The 17,560-nt window shown below is 45.6% G+C and overlaps 1 protein-coding gene across 1 annotated transcript in view; it reads right to left on the bottom strand.

The window, feature by feature from the left end:
* Window positions 1-17,560, bottom strand: part of LOC137260323 (sulfide:quinone oxidoreductase, mitochondrial-like) — a 56,632-nt gene that overhangs the window by 24,603 nt on the left and 14,469 nt on the right. Inside the window, exons 4-5 of the mRNA XM_067798000.1 lie at window positions 15,510-15,707; window positions 116-219 (exon numbers count right to left, since the gene is read on the bottom strand). Coding sequence (XP_067654101.1) covers window positions 116-219; window positions 15,510-15,707 — 302 coding nt within the window. The remainder of the gene's footprint in view (window positions 1-115; window positions 220-15,509; window positions 15,708-17,560) is intronic.

The following is a 17,560-nucleotide window of genomic DNA, read 5'->3' as shown; positions in this document are numbered from 1 at the left end:
CAGTGAGCTGACAAGGTGAGGATGCCATCTGTGGCATGGCTCCACTCCCTGCTACATCTGGGCAACAACGACCATTGCATAGTTTTCCACATATCCTTTTGTCTGTGCCTCGTACCTGTTTTTCACTATATCCATCAGTCTCTCTGCATATTTCTTCACCCCAAATATGACCCCAAGAGAGGTGTTGTAGATGATATTTGTTTTGTCTCTCTTGCCTGCCTGCAACAACACAAGTATGGAGTCATGCATGCAGAAGGTATAATGTAAGTAACACGTCAGTCACAACACACTTCAATAAACAGCAGCCAGGGCTTTAAACTTTCTCTACAACTATGCTAGAGAAGTTTATCTGTGATATATGATATCTTCAATGCAGCAATAACTTTTTTGCCCACAAGCTCAACAGCCAAGTAGTATATACAATGGGGGTTTTGGCTCACTTTCAAAAAAAAGTCTCTACAACGCCTTATTTACTAAATAAGGCTTTGGTTGGGCCCTTAGCTCTTGCTACTATTACCCCTACTACTTAACGTGTGTTGGAGGTAACACTGTGCCTATGTCACGTTTATATCGATGAAACAGTTTAACGTGAACCGCCTACGATCACTTTGGTGTTCGTAATAAAGGCTTGCTGGGCTTTTTGTATCCCCTGTTCTATGTACTTTTTTTTCTCGTCCTCGCTGATAGCAGACTTACGAGACTTGGACCGAATATCTTGTTTCATTCCGTTATATTTTGTGAGTTCAGAGAGGATTGAACGAAACTCCTCTTCTGAGATCTTACTATCAGAGAGTGCCGTGGAAATACGCTCACTCACTGTGTTCAGCTTTGCTTCGGCCAGAACCCTGATCTCGTCGTGTTTCAATGCCTTACGATGCAGTCTGCGTGATACTAACTTAAGCGCCAACCCTAACACCCCTGCCATCCCAGCTGTTATTTCAATACCTAGCACTATAGGTGCAGCCACGATGGTAGCCAACAACCCAACACCTGCCGCCCCTAGTCCCATGCTGGTTGCCATAAGGGTAGTGTCAGCCCCGTCCACGATATTGAAAGCTCTATTGTACTTTTTACATAGTGCTTTCCGCGTGTCACGGTCTTGTTCTAGTTGACGTTTCACATCACATAACTGCCTCAAGCGGAACCCATCTACGGTTTCCAGCGTCTTCGCTACTTCCTCTACGACTGGGTACAGACCCATCCTATAATATATATTTTGAAAGATATTTTAATTGGGTTTCAGTTAATACTCTATAAATTAATTTTAAGTCTACAAGTTCTATACTAGTATTCAGGGTAATAGGTGAGAGGCTAATAGACTTTCCTGTTGTAATCAAAACCCCACTGAGGCTTATTAAGCGGTTTATAGGACCCCCGTGGGTATCCCGTTGTATAACAATACGACAATATTGGCCCATGTGTTCGTCAAACCAGTGTATTGACACCCCGGGTAAAATTTGGTGTACTCTTGAGGTGTTTTCATTGTCTAAAAATAAAAAGAAGACTTCTATGATGAGTGTGAAAGGGGAGAATATATCAAGACTTATGTTAAAAGAATAATTGATAAATGCTAATTTATTTTTTACTCCAGTCTTTAACCTATTTTTTTCGGTCTCAGTAGTTGCTATGAATATCCTCTCCGGAATGAAATCCCCGGTCCAGATACCGTTGTTCCTAATCTTAGTGACAAACCCCGTATCTGTATCTATTGTGATATAAGGTGAGGCGAGTGTTAAGTTGATCAGCCATTTGGGCTCTTTTAAATCTGATAACGACACCAGTCTGTACACGTTGTCTTTGAAGTGTAGGATGTATAATTCATCTTCCTCACCAGGCTGATCGAATCCCTCCGTATCTCTTAGGTCGTTAAGCGTAGTGTTGGGACGATGACTGGTCATTATTATACTATTACGATATAATTTCCAACTGGTTTTCTGAAAATAATTCAGGGGTGAACTTCATACCCATGAAGTGTATGTTGTCAGGCAGGAAGATCTTGGTTAGTGATATCTTGTTTTCCACGATCACGTTGACCCCCTGCAGACTGGTGTTGGAGCCGACACCCACCCGCACGTAAACGTTGCAAACTTGATACTGGTGTCGTTTCCCCCACCCGAGTTTGATCCCCTTCACGATCTCGACATCATTCACCGATGGTTCCCTTAGGTAGACTTTGATGATCAGTGTTGAGTTTGCCGGTAGACTCTCTAGTATACTGACCACGCCTTCGAATTCAGACACCAACTGTAATGTCACGTTTTGTATGGCCGGTTTACTCGATAGCATGTGGGCTGCCATAGTGTCGAGTGGGCTGACGACTACGCTACGTCTCTGAGTTGGGACGTAAGCCACGAGCAGGGTTCCATTGTTCACGACTTTGTTTAGGTGGTTGTCTTTATTATCCGTGAACACGTAGGGGGAGCCGAGTCTAATATTGAGAAACCAGTCGTTATCGGGTAACAACACCCACTTGTCATCTTCGGTGAAGACGAGCATATATGGCTTGTTTCGGGCGACGGTAGTGCTCTCAACATCGTCTAAGTCGAACAGTTTACCCCCGAACGATGGGTATATTATCCAGTTATTATTACCGGTGTTGACAAGGGCGTACTTAGTGTTGACTGTTGCTCTTGTGGTATCTACTATATCACTTAGGGTTCCACCGGAGGTGACTTCAACGCGTTTGTAAATGTTGTTTTTCAGTTGCAAGGCGTACGATTTACCATCTACTCCGGGAGCGTCGAAACCGCGCGTGTCTCCGAGGTCGGAGATCCCGATATTGACGCATTTTTTCACTCCGGGCCCTTGTGCGCTGGTCATTTTACGTGAAGCGTTAAGCTGAGGTATCCTATATTTACAGGATTATGATTTATATCTAACACCGATATTATCAGCTCAGGTATGTTGCCCTGGGTTAATCTCTTATACTGCCGTGGTGAAAACGACTCGGTTCTACCGTCGTTGTATTTCTCAGTTTTCACCGGCACTGCTCTCAGTATAGTGGAAGGGTGACCTCCTTGAATGTTGTACGTTGTGCTCACCTGACCGAGATGAATGTACAGCTCTCGGTACGGTACTAGATCGGGTAACTTCGTGCCTGTGACGGTTGTTGTTGGTTTTATCTCGTCAGGAGACATACCGAGTATCCTCGCTAATGGTCGGCCGAGCCTCAAGGGGTTTCTTCCGTTGTTGATTAACACCACTGTACCGTTTGAGTCGTTCATCTTAAGTTCGGCTCCCAGGGGTTTGAAGACCTCGTCGTTTAGAGAGCACACGCTGTAGTAGCCGTCAGTTATCTGGCTGCGAGTTCCACTGACGAACAGCTTATTGTTGCTGGCGTTGATGTTAGTCCATTGCGGTAGGTAGGTGATATCGCAGAGTGCGACTTCTAGTTGGCCTGACGTGTTATCGATCGCGTGTGTCAGCTGAACGGCCTCACCGCTCGTTATTCCTGGAAGTGTTATGTACATATTATAATATATAATTTATATATTATAATGGACTTAGCACACTTGAAAATCGTGGTGGTAGGTAGTACGGGGTTTAAAACAACCTTTATTAATATCTTTGAAAACTATATCGTGACCGTTAATAACGCGCAGGCGGTGGTAAACTGGAATCAAAACCCAATGCAGTTTGGGCAGAACCAACTCAACTTTGCTGTGTGGTGTGCGACGACAGGGTCGGGTGTGACACTAGACTACGGTATAGACGAACTGAGTAAGGCAGTCATTTTGTTTCATATTTATTATCAAACGAGACGAATATTGAAGGAAATAAGGGCTCCTCTTCCCCAAGATAAAGCGTGGAGTATGACGAATAACGCCTATGATAAACGCGCTTATGAACGTGTTTGTGGGGAGTTTGAGATTCCAACGAATAAAGACTTTCGCCTTCCTGGTGTTAACCATGGTCTCGGTATAGTTTACGTGTACTTCTACAGGTCCGGAACATATATAGCCGGTTCTGCAGATGGTACATACAACCCACACCGTCATACATTTACAGGCCCCACAACGAATGAACAGATCCATGTCAGCTACATAAAGCAAACCAATCCTGATGCAGCCACAGCCTGGACTAAAATGATCTCAAAAACATCGAAAGGATTCACTCGTGCTGGTACTATACGCTTGAACGACTCGATTCGAACGTACGTGTGGGCGCTGTTGGGTGCGCAGTCGATGACGCGTTCCAACATCCTCGGTAAGGGAACTGCTTACGACGCTCAGAAACAGTTCGTTGCCAACGTTGATGATGCTATCAATTCTCCAGTTGATCTCCCGCGGGCCATCGACCGTTACCAAAACGTGTTAGAATACGCCAGATCGAAAGTCAATTACGTGTTCGGCGTGGGGCTGTACATGGCTCCGAGTGATATGCAACTGAGAGTAAAAAAAGTGGTGGGTTATAACAACAAAATAGTCATAGCCACGGCGGATCAAAAGTTGGGTATCAACCCCGATATTAACACCCCCTATATCCCACACATCCCACCAAGTGAAACGGGTATAGTGGCGCCACCCCCGGAGTCTAAAGTTCATGTGGGGGTACCCCCCACACACCCCCATATTCAGGCCTCCAATCAGCAGCATATTGATAGTAAAACGGCCCTGGTGGTTGGTGGGGTAGCTTTGGGACTTATTTGGTTAAAAATTTCTTAGCCGCTACGTACACCAGACCCGCCACGGCGACGATGGCTGCCCACAGGTTTTGACTGAGCCACGTGGCAGTTTCAGCCAGAGCGCCCAACAACCACGAGACGATGCTACCCAGGATGCCGGGAAGGGCTTCGGCGGCTTTACCAGCCAGTTTAGCTAGGCCTTCCCCGAGTTTTTTTATCCAGTCTTTAACACCACTGCCACTTGGGGTTCCGCCGCCGGCAGGCCCTGTCAGTGACACCACCAGGGTTGATATGATGAAACCCAATGCAGTCAGAATGCTGGCGATGGTGATCCCTTGCTCCCGGAACAATATCCGAATCCTGTCTGCTAACGTGGTGTCTCGGTAGAGGACTTGATTGATGGTTTCCCGTATACGGCTGACCTGGGATCGAAGCTTTTCTTTGAAGCCGGACGCTGTCTCCAGCCAGGTCTGCCTTTCCTCTTCCAAATTACGTATTCGTTTCTTGATGGTGGCTTTCAGAGCCTCGTCCTCAGTTTCACCGAGTTTGTCCTTTTCATGGGCGATGTGGTCGTCTATCACGCTAATTTTGGCCGTGCTTTTCGCGAGATGTCCGCTAATGGTTTGCATCGTCAGATCCAACCCCCGCAGTTCCCGAAAGGTAAATTCGAGACCCGGGAAGGGCTTGTTCTTGTAGTCGGCCAACACCTTTTTAATATCATAAGTCATGTTTTGAACCGATGTGGCGTCCCTGATGTCTTCCAGACCTTGACGGACCTTCGGAGGATACTGCTTAGGTCGCGCGCCACCGTAATCTATGAAACCTAGTTCATCGCGGATCAAGTCACTCCCATGTTTACTGCCCAATGTTGATAAAGCAAGCAGTTCTCTCGTGCGTTTATTCACGAGATCGATCTCCGGGCGAGCCTTCAAACGCAGCTTGCCATTGCTATCGATGGTAAACTTGGAATAGTCTCGCCACAGCGGCTTGAGTTTGGATTTATTTTCAACTGCGTTGTAATAATCGTCGACGGCCTGCCACGTGAGTGCGCCACCTTGCGAGAATGAGGTCTCCTGGTCATCATCGAATGCCTGGGCACTATCGCCCCGTATATCATCCATAGGTATGTCTTCATCCATTAGTATTAAAAATATATTTCCTTTATATAACAATGTACGGCAGAAAATTAGATCCTTTCAGAAGATTGAGAGAGCCACTAGGTGCCAGAGCCGTGCGCCAGTCGGTGACATCACCAACAATCCCAGCAAGATAGACCAGAATCAAACTCTGCTGGTTAGATTTCCAAACCTTGGTGAGAATGACCTCATTGTACCAGGCACTGTTCGACTGGTGTTCAATATCACGTTGACCTCCGACAACGACAAACGCGAGCTAGTGCGGAACGTGGGTCGAGCTATCATCAAGAAAACGACCGTCAAGATCAGCGGTAACGAGGTGCTGAGCATCGACGACAGCGACGTGTTTCACTGCTACGGGGATCTCTGGAAAAGCGAGGGAGAACGAGTCAATGATGTGTACCAGGGCATCAGCAAATCAACCCGGTCGCGTATAGGGTATGCCTTCACGCAAGACCAGCTAGACAAGCTATCGGACGGTGAAAAGGCCATCGCTCGAGCATACGGGAATCGATTCTGCGTGCCGCTCGACTTCGAGTTGCTCACGGGACACGCGCCGTTTTACCAGGCCGCGCTGGGTGATAGGCTCGAATACGAGCTCACGTTTAACGACTATAGCAAAGTAGTGCGTACGCCGAACGGTGATGAGGCCAGTTATGCCATAGACAACATCTCTCTGGAGTTCGACATGGTCACTAGCCCGGAGCTGGCCAGGCAGGTTCGAAGTCAGTACTCTGGGAAGATGGCTATCCTGTACGATCGCGTACTGAGACATAGATCAGTCGTGCGAGATAAGAGCGACACTGTGTGGAATATCAACCTGAACGTGCCGGCGCGATCGATGAAAGGTATCCTGGTCGTCCCCGTGGAGGATTACGAGCCATTCCGGAGGGACAGCGAGAAGTTTTTCAACCCCGAGATTGAAAAGGTGGAAGTGACCATCGAGGGCGTGCCCAACCAGCTGTTCAGTCATGGTATGAGACCACACCAGCAGTGGGATGAGATAAAAAAGCTACCAGTGGGGACCCCACATTATATAACAAAGGACCTGGACCTAGGCTCCGTGCAGATCGGTGAATACCTGACCACCAAGTACGCCCTATGGTTGGACATGCGATCCACGGATGATGATAAACTGCACGGTAGCGGACGCCGTATAGATAACGGCAGCGAAGGGATAACCATCCAGATTACTAAGAAGGCTCAACCCGCTGGTAAGTTGAAATTATATCTGTACGTTATTATGGACGCGCAACTTAATATAGACAATGGGAGATTCGTGCAAGCCATCTACTGATGGGGGGTACCCCCCACTGCCCACTGACCCACACTGCGCCATAGTGTGCGGGCAGACTGGCTGTGGGAAGACCGTTTTCGTGTTGGATATGTTGGAGGGTTACTACAAGGATGTGTTCGATAACATCGTTATCATGTGCCCTACTCTGAGCATGAATAAAACGTACGCGCGACCTTGGGTGATGACGGACCCGGACGTACACAAAATCGACCCTGGAACACGCCTGCAGGACTGGTTGAAAGCTCTTCACGAGAAATTTAAGGGGGAACCGACGCTGTTTATACTGGACGACTGCAGCGCTAATCGCGAGATAACAAAAAAGAGAGACATGCTATCGTACCTGGCCTTCTCCGGCCGGCATGCAAATCACAGCGTCTGGGTGCTAACGCAGAAGTTCAACTCGGTGTTGAAAGACCTCAGGGAGCAGACGCGATGGGTGGCCTTATTTCACTGCAAGGACAGGGATTTGTTCGAGGAGTGTTTGAGAGAGAACGATGTGATGAGCAAATTAGAACGGGAACGGGTGAAGAAACAGCTCGCTGAATCTAAACACGCTAAGCTCGTGCTCAAGACCGACCAACCAGTAGCATATAGGGTGTGCTAAAGCTAAGCAAAGCTTAGCAAAGCTAAGCAAAGCTAAGCAAAGCTAAGCAAAGCTAAGCAAAGCTAAGCAAATACTAAGTATAGCTATGATATTTGAAGTGTTTGTCGTGTGCAACTTAACCTTCATTTCTCTGTGTTTTGTCTGCATCGGGTATTATATAGTTAAAACTAAATCTTACTTGTTATATTATAAGATGGAGTGTGAGGAATTGCTCGAACAATTGTTGGTACCTGGGGTCTCCCCCACTGATGACAAGCGAGAGAAACTGGTGGCGTTGGCTGTTGGCGGCAAAGCCAAACATTACTTTGGAGACTACACTCCGGATAAAATTCACAAAATGTCAGCCGAAGAAATCGATAAGCTGTACGCTAGATACGAGTCCCGGCTCGGAGCAGAAATGACAAAGACAATAGGATCGGCTATGACCCAGATATACACCGGTATTGTGTCATACTTCCTTCCCATTCCACCAGAGCGCCGACTTTACCTGTGGGAGGACCTCGAGAAAGACCCTTTTATCGAACACGCCGTGAGCTCTATCAGCTGCGAGCTGTACCACAAATATGGCATGTTGTTGGCTCCAGTGACGGCGGCGATTATCACGGCAAAGCATTGTCAATTTGAGAGAAAAAATAATAAGAATAGTATAGATGGATGCTGCACAGGAAACCCCAGTGGGGGTACCCCCCACAGTGAGGGAAACCCCTCCCGAGGTGACGGTGGAGACCAGGGAACCAGTGGGGGAAGTGACCCCTTCACAGGAACCCCCAACAGTAACCAGGCAGAAGAATCCTAAGAGAGTAGCTGCCGGTAAAAAACGGTGGTGTAACCAACATAAAATTATTACAGTGACCAACCCAACCCGACTGTTGTTGGCTGTAGGCGTAACTGCTGCCTTGGCTATCTCGTGGTTATATAGTGAGGGAAACCCTCACCGTGAGGTGGTACCCCCCAACAGTGAGGTAACCCCCACTGTCGACCCGCATATCATGTTATAATTTTAATATTTTTATATCATATACATAATGTCTGAGGGGAAAACGTTCGTCAACGACGCATACCACGCCACAGTGGTCGCCAGTCTAGCCGTAGGGTACGCTCGGTTGACTAAAATGGTGCTTAAACAACCAACTATCAAGCTAGATTTCAACCTGCAGGATATGGGTATGCTCATAATGAACCTTGATATGGCGATGGCTACAAAAGACATCCTAGTAAAACAAGGGATAATACCTGAAAATATAATGAAATAAATATAGGATGGCCACGATAGCTATGATGGTCGGTGGGGCGTTAGTGAATGCCCTGGCATTTTCCGGGAGTAATTTCCTCTTCTCGAAACTACGAGATGATCACGCGGCTGAAATACAGGAAGAAAGGAAGCGGCACAATCTCGCTACTGAGAAATTACAAAAGGCACAGGCCGAGTACGCTAAAAAACGCCTCCAGAGGATCGATTTTATTAACGAACAACTCCAGCGTGAAAACCATGCCGTTCAAACATTCAACGATGTCGATGAAGCAATGAAAGAATACTACCTACTAACTGGTAAACGATTGGAACCGCTCAATAAACCCACACTCGCTCAGTACTACACACCATCCAAGGGGCAAATGGATCGTGAACTGGGCTTCATAGTGTTGGGTATAGCAGCTACTGCGTTGGTTGCGAAGCAATTAAACTAAATACCCATATAAGTAAACATGAGACGCGCTCCATACCGATGCGAATACATACTTATGGGGAAGACCGAGGCCTGTGGTAGGAAATGCAGGAATCAGGGGTTCTGTTGTTTCCATATGGGAAGTCCTAACTACACGTGTTCTGTGTGTGGTATCGGGGTTAAAGGGCACTACTGTCTATGTAAAGCTCACGGAGCGAACGTAGTCAGACATCAACACATCTACGAGAATAAAAAGGGCTACATAAAAGAACGTAGGCGACTGCTCAAGATAGACTCCAATTAGACAGTGCGAGTACTGGATTCACTATATTTTTTATCAATGTGACCCAATTAGACATTGGTTCTCTTAGGTGTAAACACTATGACTACTGTACGCGAGCTTAAGCGGGTCGCAAAACAGAGAGGTGTGATCGGGTATTCTCGAATGCGGAAGTCAGCATTGTTGAGATTACTAGGTTTAGAAGCCCCTACGGTAAAACAATTAAAAGCTCAAGCAAAACAGCTTGGATACACGGGTTATTCAAACCTGGGGAGAGCCGGGTTAACCGCATTGTTATCACATGCCCCCGTAGCAAAACCTCCCGCTGTAAAACAACTGAAAGCCGAGGCACACGATTTGGGTTTAGGCGGGTATTCCCGTATGAGGAAACCACAACTTTTAGAATTATTACGACAGAATAGAGCTATTGACCTACAGTTCGTGCGCACTGAGCGCACTGTAGGCAACTATTTGAGAGGTTGGCACATGCACGTTGATAGAAACATAGACATTACAGATATCAAGCCTCTGATAGCTGATAAGGTCAACCAGGAACTAAATAACCTAGGAAGTATCAAGTTTCAGATCACAGTGAAAATGTCGCTCGATAAGCAGGTTGGGAGTACCACTGAGTATGTTCAGCCTTACTTCCGAGGTAAACAAGAGGTTGTCACACATACAGAGACCATTGACGCATCAATCGATACCAGTTTTCAGCAGATACGAGAATACCTAGAACGCTACACACACTTGGGGTCCGGGTGGGCTGTAGATAAAATCGATAATGTCTATCTAGACATAGCTAACTACGTGCCGTTCAGAGGCGGATCATACCTAGCCTTGCCCCCCTACTATAGGAACAAACATGCCATAGTAAACGTTAAGAATAGAGGAAACGATTGCCTGAGGTTAGCTATCAGGTCAGCCTTATTTCCAGCTGACACTAATTCAGATAGGCTTTCTAGCTATCCCCAAGATGATGGGCTCAACTGGGATGGTATAGATGAACCCACCCCCATATCCCAGATCACTAAAGTAGAAAAACAGAATAATCTGGCTATAAATGTCTTTGGGCACGAAGGTAACACAACAATAGTACACAGGGTCAGCGAAGTGAAGGATCGCCAAGTTATCAATATATTCATGATCCAGCGAGGTGACAAGTATCACTACACATGGATAAAACATTTTAGCAGGCTGTTGTATGACCAATCGGCACACAGAGGAAAGACCCACTTCTGTGAACGATGCCTACATGGCTTCACACGAGCTGATTTATTAGAATCCCACCGGGAGGATTGTCAAGGTGTGGGGCAGACGGCCATACGAGTCGACATGCCTAAGGAAGGTGATAATATCCTAAAATTCGGTAACCACAAGAACCAAATGTCTGTGCCTTATATCATATACGCCGACTTCGAAGCCTTGGTCACCCACAAAACACAAGAGCATAAAGCCTGTGGGTTTGGATACATTGTCGTCCGTTGTGACGGGGAAACGAAAGCTCCGGTAGTGTATAGGGGTCCTGACGCGGCTGAAAGGTTTCTAAAGTGTTTGCCCCTATGAGTACATGGATAGTTGGGTCAAGTTCACCGAGACCAGACTACCCCCTATTGACTGCTTTTATAGCAAGCTGAATGAGGCGTCCGTCTCACGAGATGATTACTCACACGCGACTAACGTATGGAATAAACTGGGTTGTAAGAACCTGGGTGATTATCACGACCTGTACTTGAGGACAGATGTACTGCTGTTAGCCGACGTGTTTGAGACGTTTAGGCGAACGTGTTTCAAGCAGTATAAACTCGACCCCGCATGGTATTACACCAGCCCAGGTCTGTCATGGGACGCCTTGCTTAAAAAGATTTGGAATTGCTCACAGATTACGACATGCACCTATTCATTGAGAAAGGCTTGCGAGGTGGGATTTCCATGGCATCCAAACGATACGCGAAAGCAAATAATCAATACGTGAAAGGTTACGATCCTAACAAGCCAACCAATCACATTCTCTACCTCGACGCAAACAACCTGTACGGCTGGGCCATGAGCCAGTATCTACCTACAGGGGGATTCGAATGGGTACCCCACGTTGATGTTATGGGGGTTGCACCAGATTCGAACAAAGGTTATATCCTCGAGGTTGACTTAGAGTATACCAAGGAATTACACACATCGCACAACAGCTACCCCCTGGCCCCCGAACGTATGAGGGTTAACCCAGACTGGATGTCTGAGTACCAACATAACTTGTTAGGTGGGCGTGTGACAGACGTTGAAAAACTCGTGCCTAACTTAATGAATAAGACCAAGTACATCGTTCACTATCGCAACCTACAGCTGTACCTGTCGTTGGGTATGAGGCTGACCAAAATACACAGGGTGCTCATGTTCGACCAGAGCCCATGGATGGAGCCCTACATCAGAATGAACACAGACCTACGAAAAAAAGCCACCAGTGATTTTGAGAAAAATCTCTACAAGCTCATGAACAACTCGGTGTTTGGTAAGACTATGGAGAACCTGAGGAAACGCGTGACCGTGAAGCTGGTTCGGTCGAGTTAGGAAGACAAGCTCAGGAGATTGATAGCCAGTCCGGCATTCAACCGTAGTAAGATATTCACAGACAACCTGGTTGCCCTACACATGAAGAAAAGCCACATAAAATTCAACCGGCCTGTTTACGTGGGGATGAGCATCCTCGATTTATCCAAACACCTGATGTACGACTTTTACTACAACGAGCTCAAGAAACAGTACGGTGACAGGTGTGAAGTGCTGTACACTGACACGGATTCCCTGCTGTTAGAAATTCGAACCGAGGACGTGTACGAGGACATGAAAAAACACCTCGATTTATACGACACCAGCGACTACCCTAAGACCCATACCATACACAGTACGGTAAATAAAAAGGTCCTAGGTAAGATGAAGGACGAGTGTGCTGGCACGCCCATAGCCGAGTACATAGGTTTGAGACCTAAGATGTACTCCATACTGAAAGCCGACAATAGTGAGATCCGGAAGGCTAAGGGGGTTAAGAAGTATGTGGTGAAACAACACATCAAACACGCCAGATTCAAGGAAGCCCTGTTCAAGACCCGTACCTTTAGGCATAAAATGAACACACTTAGAAGTGATGGGCATAAGATATACGGACTGACTATAAACAAGACGTCCCTGTCGCCTATGGACACGAAACGTTGGATAGCTATTGATGGGATAAACACATACGCGTATGGACATGAAAAAATTTGAGGCTATTTACTACAGCCCGCGTGGGTACTGGAAAGGAGCTAGCGCAGTAGATAAGCTAGCTAAAATAGCGCGAGTACCCCCGGAGGAAGCCAAAGCGTGGCTTGAAAAACAAGCCCTGTGGCAGATCTATTTGCCGGCACCACGCTACGTGCCTAGAAGGAGGTTCGGTATTAACATACCTAATAGCGTTCACCAGGCAGACCTACTGTTCCTACCCCACGACAAGAGGTACAAGTATGCCTTAACCGTAGTGGACGTAGCCAGTCGTTACAAGGAAGCCGAACCCTTGACCACGAAAGATTCGGCCCAGGTAGCCAGAGGATTCGAACGCATATACAAACGCAGTCCGCTGACGTGGCCAACAGAGCTGCAAGTTGACCCCGGACGGGAGTTCATGGGTGCCGTGTCACAACTGCTAGCCAAACACGATACAAAGGTCAGGCGTGGCACGGCCGGAGCCCATCACAGCCAAGCCATAGTTGAGAGATTTAATAGGACTTTGGCTGAGCGCTTGTTCGGCCATCAGTATGCTAGGGAGATGGTCACCCCTGGAAAACGATCGACTGAATGGGTCATGAGGTTACCCAAGGTGGTGTCGGCAATCAACCATGAAGTCACCCGTCTCACCGGTAAGAAACCGGCAGACGCTATCAAACTAAAATCAATAGTTGCAGAGTCGGCCGCTCCATTGCGTGGGAAGGAGAAACAGATACCAGATAGGGCCCTAGTGAGGTATCTATACCAGCCGGGGGAACACGAGGGTGATAGCCGTAAGCGAGCCACCGATCCTATATGGTCAGTCAAAACTTACAACATAGATAAAGTGGATATGAAAGCCGACGAACCTAACTTGTACTACTTGAGGGATGGGCCGGGTAGGGGGTTTGTAAGAGAAGAATTATTGATCATACCGTACGGCACAGTGTTACCTCCAACACACGTTAAGTAGTAGGGGTAATAGTAGCAAGAGCTAAGGACCCAACCAAAGCCTTATTTACTAAATAAGGCTTTGTAGAGACTTTTTTTTAAAGTGAGCCAGAACCCCCATTGTATATACTACTAGCCATTGTTGCAGACTAATGCGTAGTCCCTGACTATATGTATAATTTTCATAGCAACTAATAAACCCATTTAAATTGAAAAGGGGATGCAATGCAGGGAGGGCTAGGCATTGGGGAAAATAATGTGGTTAAGGGACTGTGAGACACACTACATTGTAGGGAGGGCTAGGCTTTGAGGAAAATAATGTGGTTAAGGGACTGTGAGACAGACTAAATGGTAGAGAGGGCTAGGCATTGGGGAAATTAATGTGGTTAAGGGACTGTGAGACACACTACATTGTAGGGAGGGCTAGGCTTTGGGGGAAATAATGGGAGGGCTAGGCTTTGGGGGAAATAATGTGGTTAAGGGACTGTGAGACACACTACATTGTAGGGAGGGCTAGGCTTTGGGGGAAATAATGGGAGGGCTAGGCTTTGGGGGAAATAATGTGGTTAAGGGACTGTGAGACACACTACATTGTAGGGAGGGCTAGGCTTTGGGGGAAATAATGGGAGGGCTAGGCTTTGGGGGAAATAATGTGGTTAAGGGACTGTGAGACACACTACATTGTAGGGAGGGCTAGGCTTTGGGGGAAATAATGTGGTTCAGGGACTGTGAGACAGACTGTCAGTGTTGTTATTGGATGTGTGCATCAAATTCCACTCGCAAGTTGTCTCCCTTTACATCATATTTCTAAATGTGTTATGGGTTACTAATAAACCTGTTCAGGTGTGCACTGTCTAATCTATTAAAAGAAAGCACAGAATATTTGGAATGTAGTTCTTTACACAAGTTTATCATGTGCACAATGCTCACAAGTCCATTTCTAACTTGGTTGACAGAACAGAAATCTAAACAGTCAGACACTTCTTAACGACACACAGGATTATGATTTGATGACCAAGTTGTCTGCACTTTCATACAATCAAGTTCAATCTCTGCACATCTAGAAAAATGAAACCTCCCACACAACTACCAAGCAATGTTTGGAGTGTGAGTCTGACCAGGGCAGTACAAGTGCTGCCTTCATCTCACAGCTAATCAGAGGGAACAGCAAAAATGAGAAAACCCTGTGTTTTGTGATAATTTGGAGACAAGTTCATTCAAAAAGACATTGAATGAAACATACAACAACACGCTATCTACAACAGTATCTACAATAACTGAATCCAGAAACTATCAACCAAAACATGCCTACTTTCAACAATAGTCAAACTTTACAAATTCTGCGATTACACAATGTCATTTACAAAGTGGTCAGATGTGACATATATTCCATTTTGGATTACATTTTCTTAGTAAGGTATAGATTCTAGTGCTTTTCTAGTGTTGGGTTGAGTCCCATCCTGGATTCAAACCCACACCTGCAGCATCAGGCACCTAATCCCCAGCACACAAAGTCAGCCACAAAAATGGAAGTCATATAACTTTGTGTAACCTTTCTGAAAAGTGTAAAGTGGCACAGCTTCCACAGCTGAAAGCTATGATTACACAATGCCACTTAAATAAAATACTTCCTAAATACTGGGGTTTATTTCTATCATATGTTTAATTACATTTTTTTTTCCATATTTAAAAATGCACACTATTTTGTGTATTTTGTACCTTCCTGAGGTAGTGGTCGGCTAGATACATGATCTTCTGAGGTGCTCCAGCACACTTGATGGGGGTGTTGGGGAAGGTGAAGATAGCGTTTCCCCCCTGCAGTGCCTCAAGAGCTGGGAATGTCTGAGTCACTGTCTCACTCCAGTAGTTGGAACACACGGACTTGTCCACCCTGAATGCTTCAGGTAAACCTTTAATCTGCAATATGGACAACATGAGGTTAGTCAGTCCCCTCGAGCTGGTTACACACTGATAAATCTGGCCCTATTATACAGCATCAAAATAAGGGTACCTGGATACTAACGGGACCTTAATTTGATTTCAGATACTTAGTGGTAGTAAACAATTAAAACTGAATTCAAGTAAAAATTTAACTAAACAGAAACTGATAGTGGTTACACTGATGTAATAAACTGGTTGACCTGCCATGCATTCCATTTTACTATGGGATGATTAAGGTGTGTTCTCACAGGATGACTTGTAGTAATAACAGCTGCAATATCAGAACATCCCCAACTTAACAAATTTAAGCGTATATAACTGATTGAAGCCAAACTGTAAGATACAGGACTTGTTCTAATTCCAACAAAGTCGTAGGTTAACTTCTTTGAGTGGCATTTAGAAGTTGGTATGAGGAAGAGAACAGTTTTGAATGGACAGACAACTTAGATCTGTTGCCATCCCTTGGTTTATGTTGACATCATGGCAAAGACAAGACTGGAGAAATTTGATTTCACCAGAGAAGCCAAGTGGTGAGCCACCAGATAATCCCAGTTGCCAAACCACACTGATTACTGAGTTGCTGAGTTAAGTGTGAGAATCTTGTGAAATACAAGCTGTATGTGACTTAGAGGCCATTCATAATTTATGAAGACCCCACTAGTACATCCTCCATATCTCCAGGGTATACGTTCTGATAAATCTCCACTATACATTGGAGGCATCTACGCCAAATGAATTTATTACCTCCCTTGACTGGCTTTTTATCCAATCAGGTGTCTATGCTGGAAAGTTCAGCGTGATTAGTATCACAATTTACTTTCGCTCTTTAAATTATCATAACTGATTAAACTTGGCAGCACAAATGATGCAGAGGTACTCTGAAAGAGCCAAAAGGAGGTCTTGCTTATTTTGTAAAAGTTTCAGACTTGTCAATTTGTCTGTATGATTTCCTCCAAAATCTAAGTCACACCAAGAACAAACCTTCACAGTTGCAACAGCTTAAACTTTGTTGACACTTGCAAGTTTGGTTGTAATGGTGGCTTACCTGATTGGCTACTGTGAGAATGCACAGCCAGCAAAGGAATGATGCCATTTAGAAAGTGATGAAATGTAACACATGTCATACTTGGGATTACATTTTCTTAGGAAAGTACAAATTCCAGTGCTTTTTGGGTTGAGTCCCATCTGGGATTTGAACCTGCACCCTCAGAGTCAGGCACCTAATCTCCAGCAGACAAAGTCAGCAACCTAGCCCGCTTGGCCACAACAACTTGCACAAAAATGGAAGTTGGACAACTGGTAGTCTAGACTGCAAACTTTGTGTACCCCTGTGATAAGTGTAAATGCGCACAGCTCCAACAGCCGAAAGCTATGATTACACAATGCCATTTAGAAAGTTGTCAAATGTAACATGTCATATTTAGGATTACACTTTCTTAGTCAAGTACAAATTATAGTACTTTCTTGGTTGAACCCCATCAGGATTCAAACCTGCACCCTCAGTGTCAGGCACCTAATTGCCAGCACACAAAGTCAGCCGCCTAGCACAGTCAGCCACAAAGTGGTCAAATGTAACATGTTATATTTATAGGATATTAAATGAGCTTCCCCTTTCATATCAAGTTTATGTCCCAAGTGAAATAATTTTGGTTTGTCATAGAAGTGTTTTACATGCTCTCAGGTGTGAAAAATTTTGAATGAAACTCATGAATGAAATCAGTGACGAAAGTAGTACCAGTAATGTTAAAGTTCACGCATTAGCCAATCAAATCACTCAAAGGTGTTATGACACATAAGTCTCATAACACTTTGTTATGAATCACCTTTAC

The sequence above is a fragment of the Haliotis asinina genome, chromosome 13 (assembly GCF_037392515.1).
Source record: "Haliotis asinina isolate JCU_RB_2024 chromosome 13, JCU_Hal_asi_v2, whole genome shotgun sequence".
NCBI lineage: Eukaryota > Metazoa > Mollusca > Gastropoda > Lepetellida > Haliotidae > Haliotis > Haliotis asinina.
The sequence above is the reverse complement of the archived record's forward strand: the minus strand, read 5'-3'. Positions and strand labels throughout refer to the sequence as shown.